General features: G+C 41.4%; 1 protein-coding gene across 1 annotated transcript in view; it reads left to right on the top strand.

Annotated features, from left to right (window-relative positions):
* PCYT1B (phosphate cytidylyltransferase 1, choline, beta) overlaps nucleotides 1-21,775 on the top strand; it is a 75,179-nt gene that overhangs the window by 45,238 nt on the left and 8,166 nt on the right. Inside the window, exons 4-7 of the mRNA XM_003791918.1 lie at nucleotides 3,335-3,486; nucleotides 6,334-6,412; nucleotides 13,844-13,986; nucleotides 18,195-18,383. Coding sequence (XP_003791966.1) covers nucleotides 3,335-3,486; nucleotides 6,334-6,412; nucleotides 13,844-13,986; nucleotides 18,195-18,383 — 563 coding nt within the window. The remainder of the gene's footprint in view (nucleotides 1-3,334; nucleotides 3,487-6,333; nucleotides 6,413-13,843; nucleotides 13,987-18,194; nucleotides 18,384-21,775) is intronic.

Raw genomic sequence — 21,775 nt, 5'->3', positions numbered from 1 at the left:
ATAACTGGTCAGCATGTTCAGCTGCTTCTTGAGGTCACTCCTGGGATATGAAAATAGGACCCTGTATTGGCATAAACAGGATGTTTGTTTTCTTTGTGCTCTGTCAGTAGGTCATTATCTTGGTCATGTAGAAGTTATACCAAATTGCTCAGGTGCAAGTTCAAAAAGGGGGAGGATAAGGCCTTCCCCAGTTTTGTGCTGTTTAAAATAGAAAATTATGGATCTGAAATGCATTTCTACTCAATATGATTCTTGAGGTAGCATTTTAATAAAGTCCTAAAAGAACATTTTAACCATCTTAGTTCAGTTTTTAGATTATACAGTATGGCCCATAAATAATTCCTATTTATGAAGTCAAAAGCCAATGCAGTCAATAAATCAATACATAGTTATTATGGTCCTACTACCTGTCCCCCCCTACTTCCGGACATTATGGGTGATTCAAAGATGGGCAAGGCTCTCTACTCAAGTTGTTTATAGTATGTTTTAGGGGTTCACAAAGGTTGTATGCATCAGTATCCTCTCTGAAACTTTTCAAAAACGGAGCTGCCTGAGCTCCACCACAGACCTACTGAATCAAAATTTCAGGGAGTGGACTGGCCTTCTTTATATGTATTTAACAAGATCCTTGGGTGATTCTGATGGTCATCAGTTTCTGAGGCAGCCACGTGGTTGATGTTGTTTTGGTAACAAACTGTTGCAATGGAGAACGTCTCAGGAAGTAGGCATAGAGATATGTGGGTATATACATATTTATCTTGAAACTCATTAATCTCATATTTGCATGGATGTTGTCAAAATGTACCTGCAGATAAATATACATCTATTGTAAAGAATAATACACATTTTTTTGAACATCTCATATGTATCAGGCTCTGTTAATTCATTCAACAAATACTTGTTAAGAGCCTCTTAGGGGCCAGGTACTATTCACCAGAAAATGAAACAAAAGTCTCTTCCTGCCCTCTGGGAGTTCATAGGGGAACACTAACAATAAAATCAAATGAAACGGGAGACAAGTGCCCTGGGGAGAAGTAAAGTGGGAGGGAGACTTGAGGGAGAAGAAGGGATGAGTCCTTGAGGATGGGAATTTGTGGTGGCTTTGGGAAACCACAGGGAGGCCAGAGACTGGGACACCATAGGAGATGGGCCAGAGAGGCAAGGCATGGGCAGAGGTATGGGTCTTACAGGGGCCCACTGGTGGACTTTGACTTTTATCCTGAGGGATGTAAGGAGGATTCTAAGTCTGGCTGATGGGAACAGGCTGTTGTGAGTGGGCAAGGTGGGATCAGGACAGTTAGGAGGGCATAGCAATAATCTGTGGGAGGGATGGTGAAGGGGCTGGCGTGGGAGCAGTGTAGACGGTGAGAAGGGTATGGCTTCTGGGTGCACTTTCAAGGCAGAGCCTGCCATTTTGTTGATGGTTTGAATGCACAGTTATGTGAAGGGACTGCAATAGATGATTTTCCAAGGATGCTAAGTGTGGTCATTGGCTGCACCTCCTCTTATGAACAGATTTGGTTCTAGATGTGGGCCATTATTAGGTTCCAAGAAAATGATCATGTTTTTGTTTTTAAACCACATCTTATGAGATCGTGTGGTATTTGTATTTCTGTGTCTGGCTTATTTCCCTTATCCTTCAGGTCCATCCATGTTGCTGCAAATGACAGGATTTCATTCTTTTTTTGTGGCTAAATAGTATTTAGTTGTGTACATATGTTACTCACATGTGGAATCTAAAGAAGCTGATCTCATAGAAGTAGAATTGTACAGTGGTTACCAGAGGCCAGGGAGGGTAGGGAGTAGGGGATAAGAAGAGTTTGGTCAGTGGGTAGAAAGTTACAGTTAGATAGGAGGAATAAATTCTGGTGTTTTCTTGCACAGCTAGGGTGACTATGATTAACAATATTGCATTGTATATTTACAAATACTGAGAAGAGAGGATTTTGAATGTTATTACTACAAAGAAGTGATAAAAATATGAGGTGATGGATTGCTAAATACCATGATTTGATTGTCATATAATGTATACATGTATCAAAACATCATGCTGTATCCTATAAACATGTACGATTATTATGTGTCAATTAAAATTTTTTAAATTTAAAAGCCATAGCTTATGTACTTAAAATTAGTGAATTTATTGTGTGTACGTAACACTTTGAAGGAAAAAGATCTCAAGCAGTTAGGGTAGTTCTGAATGGCTACAGTAAGACCCTCACCAAGATTCTGATTAAACAGGGACTGTACCCACAATGACATTTCTTTCCGACATATAGGAAACCTTAGAAGAGCTGTGTTGGCTAATCAAAAGATAGGCTAGTGAATAATATTTATTGTTCAGTTTATTTTAAGATACTTGTATATAGGCTCGGTGCCTGTGGCTCAAGTGGCTAAGGCGCCAGCCACATACACCTAAGGTGGTGGGTTTGAATCCATCCCGGCCTGCCAAACAACAATGATAACTGCAACCAAAAAAAAATAGCCAGGCGTTGTGGCAGGCGCCTGTGGTCCCAGCTACTTGGGAGGGAGAGGCAGGAGACTCGCTTGAGCCCAGGAGTTGGAGGTTGCTGTGAGCTGTGATGCCACGACATTCTACCCAGGGGGACAGCTGGAGGCTCTGTCTCAAAAAAAAAAAAAAAAGATACTTGTATGTAGACCCCTAAAAAATCCTTTCTAGGGCTGATAGTGGATATTAAAATCCCCATTTGAGAGTCCAGGAACCTGAGATCTAGAAGGGATAAGAGAGGAAGGATGAATTCTGCTAGATGTGACTTTCTCCTCTTAATTATGTGACCTGATGTGTGGGATCTCAGTCCAGGAAGCAGAAGTGTGTGTGTATGTGTGTGTGTGAGAGAGAGAGAGAGAGAGAGGGAGTGTGTCACACTTGCGTTGCTAAGTACAATGAGCTAGTAAAAGAATTGGAATTGATTGTTCAAACCTTCTCTAATTCAGGCCTCTTGGCTCCTCTCCTCTCTCTCGTCTCTGTTCATTTGGTCATTTTATTTCTGAATAGTAATTTTCACTGAGAGCGGGTATGGGAAAATAAAAAGATATGAAAGTCATATTAGGTAGAGTGGAGAATGATTTTAATAAAAGCCTCAGTGGAGAATGCAGATGTAATTAGCACTGTAAAATTCTGAATTGCCGGTGGGTTTCAGCTTGCTTTACTCTCCCTCTCCTTTGTTTCTGTAAAAAGCTGCGTTCGATTATGCCAAGCACCTCAAGAAGCTGTGCTCCTTTTGTCTTGCTGAAGAAGCTATGTCTGCACCAGGGTGGCTGTGAACAGGGCCTGGGCCAGGTAACGGGCACTTAATGCATTTGCCTGTTTCAGTTTGCAGCGATGATCTCACCCACAAATTCAAAGGTTTCACTGTGATGAATGAAGCAGAGAGATATGAAGCTCTCAGACACTGTCGCTATGTGGATGAAGTAATCAGAGATGCTCCTTGGACACTCACACCAGAGTTTCTGGAAAAACACAAGGTACTTGTCATTCTCCCATGTTCTGTGAGTAGCAGGATTAAGGAATCTGTTTTTGCAGCCAAGACTGCAGAGAGCCCAAAGACTTCCAGTTTCTAAAAAAGGGAACTTCAGGAACCGTGGTGTGGTGTCTCTTGTAGCACTTCTCTTCTGCCCACCCCTGGGGACTGGGACCCTCTCACTTCCTCAAGTGTGGACACTGGAGCTAGACCACCCAGGTCCAAATCCTGCCTCTAATGCTTCTTAACTGCAGGCCCTTGAGCAAGATATTTAACCACATTGTACTTATTTATCTCAAGTATAAAATGGGATGATATTAGTATCTTCCTCATGAGGCCATTTTGAGGATTTAATGAGATAATCTAAGGAAAGCATTTGGAATACTGGCTGGCTCATAGCAAGAGCTCCAACAGTGTTATTGTCATGATATCACCACCATCATTACCTATAGATTCCTAGACATCTTTTTCTCACAGAACAAATGAACACATATCTTATCCAGAAGGTCAGGGATCAGCATTTAAGGCTATGATTTTGCAACCCTGAGACTCCTACTAACATAAGATTTTTATTAGTTGAAAACATGAGAAATTCTTTTGATCTGCATCAAATTATGTGCTTTGTATCTCCCTACCAGCCCCACATTAGGAGCTATTCTTTCCTTTTATAAGCAGTACAAAAAAAAAAATAAGATTAAGCTGTTCTAAGAATTTTCTCTTCTATTTTTAAATTCACGATGCAGAAGAGAATAGAGAACACTGATAAATGTGCATGGGTAATAGCGGAGGAGACAATTTCCCAGCAAGAATAAAAAAGAAAAAGGGAAAAGTACAATATGATTTACTTCCAGTAATCACTAACACATTTTTACTAAGCATCTATTGTATATTCAACATGTGCTAGGCATTATGGTGGAAAAGAATGATGAAGATGGCTGCCATTTATTATTTGACATGTGCCCAGCACTGTGCTAAGAATATGCTATTTATTAATTTGAGTTGAATTCAGTCTCATGGCTACCCTGAGAAGTAGTTGTTGTTGTTATACACTGAAGAGGAGGAAGAACTAAGATTGAATACTGCAAATATTAATAATAATAACAATAATAGTGTTTATTGAGTACTTGCTATGTACTAGTTATAATTTTTAAGCACTTTTACATAATCATGTTATTTAATCCAGTGATTCTCAATGTGGGGCAAGTTTCCCCCAAGGAACATTTGACAATGTCTGGAGACATTTCTGGTTGTCACAGCTACAAGGATGCTGTTGGCATCTAGTCAGTAAAAGCCAGGGATGCTGCTAAACATCCTCTAATGCACGGGACAGGTCCCCACACCAAAGAATGGTCCAGTTTTGAATGTCACTAGTACTGAGGTAGAGAAATCCTGATTGAATTCTTGTCACCAAATTATGAGTTATATAGCTAGTAAGTAGAGGGGCAGGAAACCATATCCAACAAATTAAGTTACCACTCTAAACTAACCTCTCAAGGTAGAGTAAAGCCCTGTTGTAAAGGGCTTGGGAAGGTAGGCAAGGAGGTTTTACTTGATGTCTTAGGAAATGGATGAAGATTAGCAAGCAAAAGGATGACTAGAAGACAACTTAAGGAGGATACCCTCTGCCAGAGCAGGACAGCTTAAAGAGGAGAGAGCCTATAGTAAGGAAGTCCACACATGCACAAGCATGCACACACACACACACACACACACACACACACAGTGGAACCTGTGACTTGTGTGCTATGGCAAATGAAGGAAGTAGGGAAAGAAAGCCAATTCCAAGGTTTGGGGTCTAGGTAAACTTAAAAAAACAAAGATGCCATTGGTGGTGAGCACCAGTTTTCAAGAGGATGAATTAAATTCAGGACAAGTTGAATTTAAAGTGGTAGCGAGAAGTGGTAAAAGAGAAGAGGGCTGCAGTGGGAATTCAGGTAGCCTGGTCAGGTTCCCCAGCAGCCTATACCTGTCATCAAACCACTAGGCAGCTAAGTGACTTTAGGCAAATCTAACAAGTTTTCTAGTTTTAATATCTTATGTTCCAAATGAGGTATTAACATATTCCCTGCCCACTTCATGAAGTAGTTATGGGGATCAAATGAAAAAATAGATGAATTCATTTTCATAATATAAAATACAACTTAGGCTGGGAGTGATGACTCACACCTGTAAACCTAGTACTTTGGGAGGCTGAGGTGAATTACTTGAGGCTAGAAGTTTGAGACTAGCCTGGGCAACATAGCAAGACCCTATCTGTACAAAAAAATCTTAAAAGTTTAGCCAGGCATAGTAGCATGAGCCTATAGTCCCACCTACTTGGGAGGCTGAAGCAGGAGGATCACTTGAACTCTGGAGTTTGAGGCTGCAGTGAGCTATGATCACACCACTACAGCCAGAGTGGCAGAGCAAGACCTTGTCTCAAAAGAAAGAAAAACTTACCACTTAAGTGTGGGTGCCTATTTCTACAAATGGGATAAGAAATGGAGATTTGGGTTTCTCAACATAGCAGGAGTGATTAAAATCCAAAGAACAAATGAATTCTTTCGAAGAGAAAGTTTAGAGGCAGAGGACAGAAGGCCAAGAATTATTTTATACTCCCTATTATCAGAGGTAGGAGAAGAAAAGGGACCAACAAAGGAGAAAAGCAAACATTTGTTCTTCTACTTCCCATTAGCTCATGGAAATGGAGATAGCTGGAGATGCCTTGCAGCCAAGGATTCAGATCCATGCTATAAATGTAATATGCAATTGCCTTATTTCAAAAAGGTGTTATGGGATCGCCAGTCCCCTTCAAATTCATAGACATGCACATCTATCCCAGTGGTGACATTACTCTTTTCTCTCTTCACAGATTGACTTTGTGGCTCATGATGACATTCCGTATTCTTCTGCTGGCTCTGATGATGTTTACAAGCCTATAAAGGACGCAGGTGAGGCTTCCCCTATGTTCACCTCTCCACTGGGTCACTGTAATCAGGTGTAATAAGAGACATCTGCCCCACGACAGCTGCAGCACATACAACATACATATGGGGAACTGGAACTTCAGGTGTCTCCCAAGCAGCTTCTGCAGGCCTCTGCTGATGCGTGCTAAGGCTCAGTCATAACACAGACACCATGAGGTATTTATGTGTGTATAGGAATTAACCTGAGCCCCAAACTACTCAACTTTAGGTCCGACCCTTGATTTTAGGGCTCATCAGACTAAAATCACAGGACCCTATTGTTCAAAGGGCAGCCATTTTGCCCATTCATAATTAAGTCTTCATATTGCAATTATTTTATACTCCCAATAAATTTCCTTCCAGAATATGACAGATAACTGGCTAATTAATATCTGGGCTCCTTATCTCTAAAGTCAGTCTTGCCATATTTCTAGTGTTATCCTGTTATGTGATAGTAATATTGTCAGATACCACATGCAAAGGCAAAAAAAGAATGGATCAACATTGTAATGACTTGGCTTATTTTTCAGTATCTTACAATCATGCATCTCATCTATCAGCATTATAGGTGTGTTTGTGTTTTGTCTACGCTTACCTTCCTGCATGTATTAAGCACAGATTCTCTAGTTAGCGAGCTATTGTATGCTTAGGGATTTCAAGAACTCTAATGTACCTCACATTATACTAGAGCTGCTCTCGTTGTTGACACCTGCTATCATAGCCATCTTCCCCACTCCTGGAGACCACTGAAACTCTTCCCAGCTTGCTCCCACCATTCTCCATTCTCAGCCTACTGCTTTTATAATCTTTTCCTGATATTCATGGACCTTCAGACTCTTGAGGTAGGGTGGATAGCTCAGGGTCATTAGCCCAGGCTCCTATTCCTTCCTCAGCATCATTGTCAACTCCTGGTAGAACAAATGTTTGCATAGCTCCTGAATGGGGCGTTCCCTGCCTCCCAAGGCAGCCTGTTCAAGGGTATGGAATTTGCAGCCTTATGATTTCAGAATTGTTCTTTTGTAATCACCAAATGAGACAAGAAACGCTTGCTGTAGCCCTTTTAGTGAGAGAATTTGTTATGTAAAATTTGGATTCAGTTAAAGGACCAGGAGGGCCACAAGTTTCCTTAAGGGTGCAGATTCCCCATCCCTACTTCCCCTGAAAACATTCACAAGCAATAATTGTCTGAGGGAAAATGGGACACAAATATGACAGCCCTTACCCTTCACAGAGAGCAGATACATACATAAATAATTCCACCAAAATACCATAAGCCTGTGACAGTGTATATACAGTAGACTAGGGAGGTGTGTCCAAAGGTGGGACTATATGAAGGAAGATGGACTAGTTAGAGAAAATAAATTGTTTTCGTAGTATAGGGTGTGTAGAGGTGAAGGTAGAGATGGAGACTGGCAGGATGGGTTAGTTTTGACTTCTGTTTGTAACATTGAACCAGACACTGCTCTGAGGCAGGGGAATTGCTTTGATCCGGTCCCTCATGAAGGAAGGCACCACTGAGGTGGGGGTAGTTACTAGAACTGAATTCAACTAGGAGCCTTGATTTCCACAGATGATAGAAAAAACACATTGCCATTTGAAGTAATTCAAACTCTTTTAGGTTTTCACTTAGAGTGTGTGGAGTGAAGTTTTTGCTTTTGTTTTCTGGGTGATCTAAGTTTCTGAGGCCTATATATTGGCCTGGCAGGGGACATGGATGTGGTTTTTGCTGACCTTTAATTATAGGGTACCAAGACCTGCTCAGCCATCACCCCTGCCTACCAGACCCCTACCACAGCCTCTGACACTGAAGTCACTTCCTCCTTCTGTTCCCCAGCCACTCTCTGCTTTGGCCTGTCCTGGCCACAGCCCCAGTATAGGATTCCCTTCTCTGAAGTACAATCATGCTAACCTTAAATCTTGGCTTCCTTCGTGTTTCTCTACAACGTCCCCTCCAATTTTAAAATGTCCTCCATAATCTACTGGAGGTCAAAGGAAACTGGGCAGTGGGAGGATGATGTGTCAGACCCTGTCTGACCTGCCCACCAGGAGGAATGCTCTCCTGAGACCTCTCCATGTTGGCTTCTGTGAGATCATTTCCTGCCAAAGTTCCTGGCACTAAACAGGGTGCTTGGCCCCCTTCTCTGAGCTTTCTAAAGGGGTCTCTTTCTTCCCTGCCCCTGCCCCTGGGATTTGAACCTGAGTAAGAGAACCTGTTCCGTTCACTTCTGCTGCTCACCTCCTGATCCCTTTCTGGGCCCCTTCCCTCAACCCTAGGAGGGGCTTTTCTTCTTCCTGGAGGGAAGGAAACTGTCCCTTGGTTGATTTCATGCCTTCCTACTCCAGGGCTTACAGCCAAACATTCTATACTTCAAGTCTGCACAGCCTCTGGTTCTTGATAATTCAAGTGACACTTTTGGGATTTTGAACATCCTTTTTGTATTCCCCAAAGCCTGGCTCTTGCCTTTCATAACTTTACTTTTTCCAACGAGCCCTAAAACGAACCTGTCTTGGGTGTCAAAGGCTGAACATGGTTTCATGTATTCTCAGCTACATTGGCCTCCCCCTGAAGTGATGGAGGTCTCAGTATTAGTGGGAACAGGGCCTTAGGAGAGACATGATCCCTAGAAATGAAAGCGACATTGAATCATAGTTCAGAAAATTATTCTGTTACATAGAATGTACTTATTCCCTCCCAAAGGACAAGCCTGGGAAGCTCCATGCCACCCCTAGCAGGGCTGGTGGTCAGGATTGTACCATCCTCTTACAAGAGCTCCCTTAGTGCTTGGTGCCTATAGCTCAGTGGCTAGGGTGCCAGCCATATACACTGGAGCTGGCGGGTTTGAATCTAGCCCAGGCCTGCCAAAAATGACAACTACAACCAAAAAATAAAAAATAAAAAAATAGCCAGGGGTTATGGTGGGCGCCTGTAGTCCCAGCTACTTGGGAGCCTGAGGCAAGAGAATGGCTTAAGCCCAAGAGTTTGAGGTGGCTGTGAGCTGTGACACCACAACACGCTACTGAGGGTGGCATAGTGAGATTCTATCTCAAAAAAAAAAAAAAGAAAGAGAGCTCCCTCAGAGGTCAGGAGCTTTGGATAAGAATGGGATGCCTGACATTCTCAAATCCTGATCTTGTTTTTAGGAGTTCTGAGAAAGGAAACCCCACATACTTCAGACTTGGAAGGCTGCTGAGGCACTGAGGAACATGGTGCAGGGAGAGGGGGAAAGAAACCGGCTGATGCCTCAGTTACATCAAGATGGCTTATGGCATGGGATGATTAATACCTTTTTAAGGCTTTGTAAGATCTGAGCTGTAAGTCAGCTGCTCCTTTCCTAAAATTGCCATAAGGACCTGCTATAGACCAGTGCTTGTCAAGCTTAATGTGCTTACAGATTGTCCATGGAATCTTGTGAAAATTCAGATTCAGATTCAGTAGTCTGGTGGGGCCTGAGAGTCCCACTCCTAACGTGCTCCCAGGTTGTTAGGTGTTATGGGTCCACAGACTTCATATAGAGCAGGAAGGATCTAGACTAAGGCTTCTGGTCCAGCTGAGTTACCCCAGGGCTAATTGAAACAGTGTTTCCTGGGGAGGGATAGTTCCTCAGCTACCTGGTAGAGTAGGAACAAGCATTTGGTAGTGGATTTTTTTATAGGTAAGTGGCCTCTAGTGAGCTAAGAATAAGTTGTTCCCCTGATTTTAGGGAGTAAAATGTTGAGTTCCAGTCATTTAGGTATAAGAACATGTACAACATATCCAGCATCCCTATTATTACATAACAAAGCAACTCCCAAAGTTAATGACTTAAAAGAGCCGCTTCATTTTGCTCATGATTTGGTGGGCGGCAGGATTTTAGTGGGGGCTTGGCTGGGTGGTTCTTGCCTAGCATCTCTCAAACAGCTGCTGTCAGATGTTGGTGGGGGCTGGGACTCCCAGATGGTGCAGTTATGTGACTGGCTTTGAATGCTGGTTGTCATCGGGGAACTCAGTTTTGGTTGTCCCTGGGGCACCCACACATGGCCTCTCCATGTTGCTTGGGTTTTTCACAGAACAGCAGCTGAGAGGGGAGCAAGTGACCTTGAAAGAAGCCACAAGGCTTCTTCTGATCTAGTCTTGGAAGTCAGTTATACCACATTGTTTTAACACAAGTAAGTCATTGAGGCCAGCCCAGATTCAAGGGGAAGAAATTGTGGCCATCTTTATTCCACTACAATTCTTTTTCCAAATTGAATAGTCAGGTGGTGGTTTATTTGCCCTGGGAACACAGGCATAAGACTATGTGTGACTTTTCATGCGTACAAGGACTCTTCCTTATGATCCATTTACCTGCTCTGCTGATTCCTTACCAGGAGGGAGAGTCACAGTAATGACCAGGGCCCAAGTAGAGAAGGCCAGAGTTCATTGTGGGAGAAAGATGCTTAGAAATGGCTTGAGCATCCACATTTGGCTTTGCACTCTAATCATGGTTTATTATGAAAGTAAAGAATCAAGTTAAATGAAACCAGAGAAATCAAGGGCATGAATTAAAGCTTTACAACATTCTGCTCTGCTTGTCAGAACTACATGTCAAAATCCTGTAGCAAAGCTGGTTGAGAAGATGGAGCTTAAATTAAATAGACTGTAAGGTCCACATTACTCATCATCATTCTAATATTGCCTACTACTGTTGAAAGTTTCCTTCATTAACATGTGCTTTGCTGCTTCTTAAAATAGCTCCATAACCAAACGCTGCAATTCTAAAAAGCATGATAAAAAAGGTTCTCTGATCATGCTCATTACTGAATATTTTTAGCAGAGCAATAATTAGGATTTGGAGGAAGCCGGGTGCCTCATTATGTCAACAGAGGGCTTGGCTTCTTTCAGAGACCTACCTCCCAACCAGCCAAAGCAAATCTCTCCCCAAGCCCAGATGTACTTTCAGTTACTCAAACACAGAGACCTCACCTCTGGCTTCAAAGAAAGGGGGAGCTCATGTCACTGATGTCTGAATGACTTGCTAAAATCCATTAGTAGCTAGAGGATCATTTTAATTTTTTAGCAGCAGGGGTGTGGGTAAAATATCTGTCTGTGAAAGATAGGAGGATGGATTTCTTGCCAAAAAGCTCCTGCTGCTCCCACCAAGGTGAGAATGTCATCCTAGGCCCCCCAAATTGGGACCACTCAGGGTCCCCCCACCCACTAGAGCCCCTTGCACAGTTGGCTCAGTCTCAGTGCTATTTATGTCCATGTGTTTGGGTGTTTGCCCCTTCTTCCTTCCATTTGGTTTTTTGTGTTAAATTCTTTCCTCCTAGAAAGGGATAAAAACAAGTGTTTGGCCTAATGGCAAATCCCAACTATGTCTTCTGAGCTACAGAATGTCGGAAACAGGATGCTTCCTCTCTAACAGCAGCAGTGCCACCCTGCTGCTGGGATTGTGAATGTGTAGATGATGTCAAAAGAAAACTCCAAAGGAACACCCTAGTTGGGCTTGCAAGACAGAAATATTCAGAGAGAACTGGATTTGGAAAGGCACTTACAGATCAATACTCATCTAGTTAGTTATTCATTCAACAAACCTTCCCATAGTGCCTGCCTGTCACTGATGCTGAGAATATAGAAGCAAACACGAAAGGTGTACTCCCTTCCCTCATATAGCGTATAGCCAGGTGGGGAAGACAGTTATTGAACAAGTTATTTTAGAAAGATCTTGCAGTATGTGCAGGAAAAGGGAGTGACCCATGGAAGGAATAATAAACAGAAAGACTTAGGACTTAGTCTCATTGTTGAGAGATTTTATTGAGGAAGTGACGCTAAACCTGAAACCCAGTGGATGACCAAAAGTTACCAGGTAGAGATTGTGTCTGTGGCAGAGTGAGGGGAGGGAAGCTTGCATTTTCAGGATACTGAAGTCCAGTGTGCAGGGGCCAAGTCAGAGTTAGCCTTTTGCCCAGCTCCATAGAATACAATGCTGATGGTCCCCCTACAGTTGTGCAGCACAGGGGCTTTGGTTTCAGAGGACAGCAGAAAGCCACTGACAGGTTTGAGCAGCCTCTGATTTGCATTCAGTAAGAGCATTCTGTGTGCCTTGCTCTGTGGGTTGAGACAGACAAAATGACATCATTAGAGACTGGTTTTCAGACTGTAGCTGTGATCTTTGAAGAAGATGGTATTGGATTAGGTGAATTAAGGGAACATATAAGAAGTAGACTGGGAGCTTGGTTGGATTTGGAGAGTGAGGGAGAGGTGAATGGCATAGGTGAGTCCTGGTTATCTTGTCCAGCCACCACTTTTTCAGACGAGGAGACTAAGGTTAAATGAGTTGTCTTCAGAAGATTTCAGTGACTTGCCTGAGACTGAAAACTGAGAACCTGGTGCCTTTGTCTCTAGGCTCTGCCTATCATGCTGTCCCATGCCTGATGTGTTTGATTGAGTGGTCCTAATGATATTGAGTAGAAAGATCACAGTTGCCAATAACATGTCATTTATTTCAATTGACAGTACAAATGTAGCGTCTTGTCTTTGGTAATATTCGTGACCTCTTTATTTATAGTGCTGTATGGATTGATTGACACAGATATATCTTTGAAAACTTTGAGGAAGTTCTATTAGAACTTGGGATCATCTTTGGTTGTTTATTTTTACTCAGTCCTATATACTTTAATTTAAAGGGCCTTTGAGCAGTCAAACCACCACACAGAGTAGACTGTTCTGAGGAAGGTAAAATCATCTAGCACTCCCATGAGCTGTCTTTCCATTAGAGACAACAAAAGTGTATACACTTTCTTCTCTTCCTTCAGTACAACAAGACACTGACTTCCTTGGAGAAGACGAGGAGTTGCCCCGATCCAATTCATTGACTCAGTTGTTGTTCTTCATTCACTCAATTTATATTTATTGAGTACCTTCCAGATACAGGAGCACTGAACTGGGTGCTAGGGTTACAAATACAATTAAGCAATATCTGTGCTTTCAAAATGTTCACTCTACATGGAGGCGGACATGAAAAATACATTTCTTGATGGAAGACAAGTTATGTCCTAAACATTGTGGATTTTGCCTAGTGATGTCAGAAAATATTTCCCAGAGGCACAACCTTCAATCTGGACCTTATGGGATGAGGCGGCACTGTGCAGGTGATGTGGGCAGGTACAAGGTCTCCCCGGCAGAAAGGAAGGGCTCAGCATGAGCAAACATCAGAAGCCTGGCACATGCGTGGTGCATCCTGGGAATAGTCTGGGATGGTGAACACATAGTGTTTGTGATAGGGAGGAATGTATGGGAATGAGGCTGGAGGAGTCAGCTAGGGCTAGACATGAAGACCTCATTGGCACACCCCAGAGCTCCAACTTTGTCCTGGAAAGGGAGGCCATTAAAGGAAATGGGTCAACTGAGGCAATTGTTAACTTTTCCTTTTTCTTTCTTCTTTCCTACCTGCACAGGGATGTTTATTCCAACCCAGAGAACGGAAGGCATCTCAACTTCGGACATCATCACCAGAATTGTCCGCGACTATGATGTTTATGCTCGACGCAACCTCCAGAGAGGGTATACAGCCAAGGAACTGAATGTCAGCTTTATAAATGTAAGTGTGCCACCACACACCCTCTCAGACAACCACATTATACCACCACTGCTTCTGCTTTTTAAGTGCTTACTATGTGCTATGCAGTGTTCTTCAATGTTTTGCATTTATTGTCTCATTTAACCCATATAACAACCCAATGATGTATTATCATACCGATTTTATTTATTTATCCTCATTAGAGTGCTGTTGTGTCACAGCTCACAGCAACCTCAAACTCTTGGGCTTAAGCCATTCTCTTGCCTCAGACTCCCAAGTAGCTGGGGCTACAGGTGCCCGCCACAACACCTGGCTATTTTTTGTTGCAGTTGTCATTGTTGTTTAGCAGGCCTGGGCTGGGTTCAAACCTGCTAGCCTTAGTGTATGTGGCTGGTGCTGTAACCACTGTGCTACGGGAGCTGAGCTTATTATCCCTATTTTATAGATGAGGAAACCAATGACCAAAGAGGTATCATAAGTTAACTAAAGAATATAGGTAAATGAGCTTCACATTTTATAAAGGAGCTTCTTCTTTTCCTGCTTCTGCCTCAACCTCCCTCTTTAGAGTTTTTAGACTTGGTTGAAGGGTTTCTGGGAGATCTTACCCTTGTGAAAGATAAGAATTGTCTTCTGCTCAAAGGGTAGGAAGGAGGACAGAGGCAATGGAAAGCTAAACCCAGAGAAAACTTTCTTGTCTTAACGTTTTTTTAAATTTCATTTGATTAAGGCCTTACAGATGCTCATTAGAAACCTTAACAGCCTTTTTTTATTGTCCAAAGAAATTATAGCTGCTTAAATAAAGTCTAAAGTCTTTGGCTTCCTTCTAGAGTGCTACCGTATTGTTCCCACAGAGCTGCTGTTAGTTTAATAATAGAGCAATTGTTAAAACAATCTTTAAAACAAGCAAAACAAGCTGTTAAAAAGCAAAGAAGGGAGCCCAGTTGCTGGAGGTGACGTTAGTGATTCCAGACAACTGTATTTGTCTGGCCTCTGAGGGGCTGATGTCTTTGATTAAAACAAGAACCCTCCATCCATACAGAATCCCAATCCCCCAAAATAGATACTATATTTCTGAAGCATAATTTGTCTTTAAAACTAGATACTTAAGAATTATGAATAGCCATAATTATCCAGCAGATCACCCAATTCATCATTGGTACCTTCAAAATTGGAGGGGGTTCATTAATTGTAAATCAGTGATTATTAATTGTCCTCATGAGTGGAGTGTTGGAAAGTCCAGGCTCTGTGGCTTCATAAAAGCTGGGCAACAAAATGGAAAATGCTGGGTTCGAGTGGCACCAGAACAAGTGACTGAACATAATTCAGTCAAAGTGATTATTTGGTATCTTACAGAGAATAAAGCCCTGGTTATTTCAATAAATTAAACTGTCTGTTCTTTTAAATTGAATTCAGTTAACCATCCAAGCATGTCGAGCCATTTCCAAAACTTATTGCTCACTCTCTTTAAACCTTTAGATAAGCCACTTAGCTCAAGGAACCATGCAGACAGTGCTGATATGCTTGCTGCCTTCCTGTGACCATGATCATGGCTGCAGCTCAGAGACGAAATTGAATGTGTTGGATAGGCATATAGATGAATCATGGAACCACAGAGGTGGCAGGGTCCTGATAGGAGTCAGTCAGCCAGTGTGAGTCCCTTGATTTTGGGATGATGAAAACAGCCCAGAGAAGGTACCTGGATAAGGTCCTTCAGTAAGGGAGAGGTGCAGGCAGCTGCAGCTTCTGAGCTCATGACTCCCAGTCCAGTGCGCATCCTCCTAGTCTATGCTGCCCTGAGAGCTTTATGTAGTAACTATTTCTGTGCAGAATGAATGGGGAGGAGGGGGGAGAATGATATAAAGCCAACAACTAAAAATAAAAGAGCTCATGTGCCCATCTTGGATTATTTCATTTAATCCTTACAATAAGCCTACGACGGTGGGTATAAATACTATGTCTAACATAGAGATGAGGAAACAGAGGCCCAGAGAGGTTGAACAGCTCATCTGAGATTACATGGTAAGTCGTAAAAGACAGAGTAACTTCCCCTAGCATACATGTGTAACAGGTAGCTCAGGGACAGCACAGGAATCTCATACCACACCCCAAGGCTGCAGTAAGGTTTGGAAGGTCTAGGTCAGGGAATCCTGACCCAGTTTCGCAGTTTTCCACGTGTCTCAAAAAATTCAGAAATGCAAAATAAACTTTAGTTTCACATAGTAAAGGAAATGATAAACCTATTTCCACTCTAGGAGAAAACATCTGATTTCATGGGGGAAGACCCTTTGTCTCATATTATATTTATAGTTTTGATACCACTGTCACCAGGTAACACAGGTAAATGCCCATGCCACTTAATACTAATGAAACAGCAAACACGCATTAAGCATTTACTAAATGTCAGGTTTTGTACCAAGCACAGTATGTGCATTATCTTTTTTAATAATAATTTTTAGTTCAAAACATTAGGGGCTACAAGTGTTCTTGTCACATGAGTGAATTATATAATTCTGAAGTCAGGGATTTTAGTGTGCCTGTCACCAGAATAGTGTACATTGTAACCATAGGTAAGTGTTTATCCCTCACTCCCCTCCTACCCTTTCCCCTTCTTAGTTTCCAATGTCCTTTGCACCACTTTGACTGTGTGTACCCACCGTTTAGCTCCTGCTTATTAGTGAGAACATGAGGTGTGTGTTTTTTCATTCCTGAGATACTTCACTTAGGCTAATGTTCTCCAGCTCCATCCAAGTTGCTGCAAATGATATTATTTCATTTCTTTTTATGGTTCAGTAGTAGTCCATGTATATAAATAACACATAACATGTTTTCTTTATGCATCATCAATTGATGGGTATGTAGGTTGCTTCCATATCTTTGCACTTTCTGAATTGTGCTATGATAAACATTCAGGTACTGATGTCTTTTTGATATAATGACTTCTTTTCCTTTGGGTACATACCCAGCAGTGGGATTGTGGGATCTACTTTTATTTCTTGGAGGACTCTTCATACTGTTTTTCCCTAGAGGTTGTACTAGTTTACATTTCCACCAACAGTGTAACAATGTTCCTTATTCACCACATCTATGCCAATATCTATTGGTTTTTAATTTTTTAATAATGGCCATTGTGATAGGGGCTAGGTGGTACCCCTTCTTTTATTTGTTTTTTGAGACGGGGTCTCATTTTGTTGCCCAGGCTAGAGTACAGTAGCACAATTATAGCTCATAGCAGCCTCAAAATCCTAGGCTCAAGCTTGATCCTCTCGTCTTAGCCTCCAGAGTAGCTGGGACTATAGGCACACATCCCCAGGCCTAGGAAATTTTTAATTGTTTTGTAGATCTGGGGTCTTGCTATCTTGCTATGTTGCCCTGGCTATTCTTAAACTCCTGACTTCAAGCGACCCTCCCACCTCAGCCCCAAAGTGCTGGGATTATGGGCATGAACTATGTCTGACCTATGCCTTTTCCTATTTTACTGTCACAGCAACCCTTTAATGTAGAGATGATTATCATCCCCATTTGAAAGATGAAGAAACTGAGATTTACCAATAACACATGACTCTCCCAATAAACGATGGCTTCCAGGCACATAGCTAATTCATTGCTGTAGAAAAACTGTAAGAAGGAAAAAAATCCAACTCAAGAGAATCTAGCAGAACAAAAGCTTCCTTCCCCCTGAAGGAAAATGATGCAATTTAGTTGCCTTAGTGAAAAACATCATGACAGTGAAAATTTTAGTTCGTGTATAACATGTGGTTTCTAAGACCCAGTCAGTGACCCACTTACTTCAAGCAATATTGGTTTTAACAATGTCTGAGGAGAACAGAGGACACAGCCTCTGAGTGGCTGTTCTGTGCACAATTCATACTTCTGTTTATGTCTCAGCAGAACTGAGTAGGGATGTTTGCTCAGTATCTACCCATACAAAAGGACAATTGTATATTTTTGTTCTTTTCTTATATAAGTACATTCAACTCATAGACATTTAAAAGCAAAAAAATATTAAAACTGCTTATAATTCCCTTTACATATCCAAATGGATTAATGACAAGTGACTTGTAAGAAATATGCCTTCCCATCAACTTAGCTCTTGGGAAGCAATAACATCCTGATTCTTTAGGTGAGGAACAAATGCAAGTTGAAATAAATGTGACCATTAGTATGAATGATTGATCTCTCTCATGCTCTTTTGGGTAAATCTGCCTCTTTCTCTTGTAAATTTCAACCAGGAGAAGAAGTATCGTTTCCAGAACCAGGTAGACAAGATGAAGGAAAAAGTCAAGAATGTGGAGGAAAGATCAAAGGAATTTGTGAATAGGGTGGAAGAAAAGAGTCATGATCTAATTCAAAAGTGGGAAGAGAAGTCAAGGGAATTCATTGGCAACTTTCTAGAACTGTTTGGACCTGATGGAGCATGGGTATGTAATTGTTTCACTTGGCCCCACAATGATGAGTGTTTTCATTTTATCCTTTTTATGGAGCCACTGAAGGGTGCTCATCTCAGTCTACTATGTGGTCTCTGCTTTGGGCATTAGCCTGAAAGACTTCAAGTCCATATCACTTCCTTATTCTGCTTTACCCATCAATATAGTACCAATAGCACCTAAAGCCAGGTCTGGTATCTGTTTCTATTTCTTGTCTAGAGCTTGGGAGCCATTTGGTAATTGAGTGTCTATTACCGTGTTTCCCCCAAAATAAGACACTGTCTTATATTTATTTTTTCTCAAGAAGACACACAAGGGCTTATTTTCAGGGAATGTCTTATTTTTATTAAGTATAATACAACAACCTACATTTATTCAAATACAATTAAGTCATCTTCTTCTGGAACCTGACAGGAGGAGCCGACCTTGTTGATGGGGCTGGCGCCAGTGACGCATGAACTCCTTTCCCCTAGCCATTCACACATGCACATTAGGATGCCTGTGACCGCAGCAGGTGTGAATGGCTCGGAGAAGGGAGCTGTGGCAGATAAAAGGTATTCCAGTCTTCCTTACTGCTCCACGCCCATCACTAGGTCTTATTATTGGGGTAGGGCTTATATTTAACAATGCATAGAAATCCTACTAGGGCTTATTTTTTTGGTAGGTCTTATTTTCGGGGAAACACGGTATTATAGAGGTTCTATCAATATGGAATTATTGATTCCAGTCTCCCAGTTAGAGATGATGCAGACTTTTGGAGTAAAAGTAAAGTGAGTCAGTGGCAGCACAGAGCTCGTGTTGTGACACAAGGTCAATGGGCTCTTGGACCAACTGCTGGCATTTATATTTTGGGGAGGAGAATACAAAGAAATGTAGCTGCCTTGGTCATCTTTTGTTGTCAAGAACCCGGTTCTTACACTGCTTGGAAGAGAGAAAGAAGAGATAAGCTTTTGCCCGGCATCTATGCCTATCACACCACAATTTTCCCTATTTTTTATGGCAAGTGTTAGAGTAAGGCATGAAAGTTTTGGAGCCTATAGCCAGGATATGAATCTTAAAACTGAGAGAGAGACTGTAGCAGGTTTCCTTACCTAAATTCTGTATACCACTCTGAATGATAACTATGGAAAGGGAAAAGAAAATTCTGAAAATTACCTTGTACTCTATTGGTATTTAATGCTCTTCCTGAGTAAATAACCAGTACTGTCAGAAGAGTTGATGAGGGTTCTATGAAAGAGATACTTTTAAAGCCCACTTCCCATTTAAAACAAAAAGAAATTATTCCACTTGATTTCCCTGATTTTAAGTAGCCTAGACTTCCTATTATGATATATGAAGTCTCTAACAAATCTACTTTGACTTAATTATTTTACTTATGGGTTGCCACTGCTGTCTCTGTTCATTTGAGCTCCTTCATTATAGGATTATCTAAAAATAAAATACTCAATTAGTAATAGAAAAAGAACAACATTTGGGAAGTTGGAACAGATGCTTTGCTTGAAGCCTAGTGACCTCTAAGTGATTATAGAGGTGGATATTATAGGACAACCCTGTTCTATCAGCTGAGTCTGAGAAGTATAGTAGGTTTATAAGGGCTGCAAGAGTCAATGACTTCTAGAAAGAGCTGGCAAGAGAGGATGAGCCAAGGCCTGGCTCCTTTTCATTTTTTGCAGGTCTATTTAAATTTTCAACTCAGATAATTTAATTCATGGGAAATTTATTAGTGTTCTTGTCTTTGCATGACTCTGTGGAAGAACACACAGATAGACAAGTACAGACCCTGTTCTCTGGTCTCCATGACATAAAGTATTAAATTTCCTATTTAATCTAGTGCATATTTTAATAGTTCACAGTTTTACAATTAATTTGCAGGCTCTAAGGAAACAGCTAGTGGTTTTTAATGAAACCACGTAGGCATTCATTTGCTTACAGAGATTCAGAAATATATCTGTTTAGAGAAGCCCTGGTATTGTCACCTGAGGGGTGGATGTTTTCTCCATTTGGAGTGAGCAAAGGCAGGGAAATAATATAATTTCAGAGAAACTTTATAGACCCTAGTGGTTTCAGGCTCCCGGTGAAAGAGAAATAGTAGCAGGAATTATTCTTGAGAAGTCTGGTGACAGCAAGCTGAGGTGATTTTTAAGAAATAAAACCCAGTTTAGAGACTGGAGGTTTTTCCTTTTGAAACTTGCTATTAGTGTCAAAACTGTTATTAACATTAATTTACTGTATCAGCCAGACTTAGACATTACTTTTTTCCTGTTGACATTAAAAGTACAGGAATAGTTACAAGGATGTTAAACGCTAAGATAAGTAATTTGCTTTTCATGAATATGCTATTATTGTAATAATTCTTTATTTGTGAATTTGAGACTGGAACTCATTTCTTAAGATACAGAATCTGCTTTACCAGCAAATATAGTACTGATACAAACAACCCAAACTTGGAAGGGCATAAAATAGAAGGATGTAAGGTACAAAATTTGGCATAACAAGATTGATATGCAGCATAATATATAGCTTACAGTGGGCATTCCATAAGTGTTTCCAGATTGAATGAATGTGTGAGGAAGACCTATTCATAGAACCTTCTAGCATCTGCCAAGGATATGGTGTATATGTATGTGTGTGTGCATGTGTGCATGCATGTATTGTCTCCCCATCCTTAGCCTTTTCTTGCTTATGGTGATGCATATAGGGGTTGATCACAACTTGACGTTTGGTGGATCAAAGTCAGTTGACAGATTTGGTTTGCTTGGTCCTCAACCATGTTTAAAGATTTCTTTTAGGGAAGGCATGAACTCTTTTGTTTGCCATGACTACGCCATAATCCCCTATCCCCCAACATGAACCACACATTTATGCTGCCCACCTAGCCCCAGGGAATATTTAAATTTGAATATTATACTTGTGGTATAGTCTTTAGGTCTCCCCAAGTGACATCATGTTCGATAGCTAGGACTGTCATATATAATCTAAACCCACACACTCCATCTCTGAGTACAAAATGGTGATGATGATGATCTAGAAGAAGATGATGAGGATGATATTGCCTATAAGTTGTGCAGCAGGTTGAACTCTCCTTTCAATGTCCTTTCACATCTACTCTACCCATTTTAGCTACACAAGATGGTAGTATTGTAGCCATTTTATAAATAAAGAAACAAAGTCCTAAAAAATCTATGAAACTTTCCCATGATCTTCCAGGAATTTGGAGGCGCTGGGAAGGAGCCTGGGGCCAAATCTCTTTCTCCTAGCCAGCCCTGCATTCTTCACAATAAGATGTTCATGGGATGCAGTCATTTTGCTTCACCCTCCTTTGGTCACAGTATGGCACTGTGGAGTAACTGAGGTCTACCAAACCCCCCCTTGTGACAAAGCCAGTT

This window comes from Otolemur garnettii, unplaced genomic scaffold, assembly GCF_000181295.1.
Source record: "Otolemur garnettii isolate 467f Iridium unplaced genomic scaffold, OtoGar3 scaffold00051, whole genome shotgun sequence".
Lineage (NCBI taxonomy): Eukaryota > Metazoa > Chordata > Mammalia > Primates > Galagidae > Otolemur > Otolemur garnettii.
Note: the sequence above shows the minus strand (reverse complement) of the source record. Positions and strands in the feature narration are given on the sequence as shown.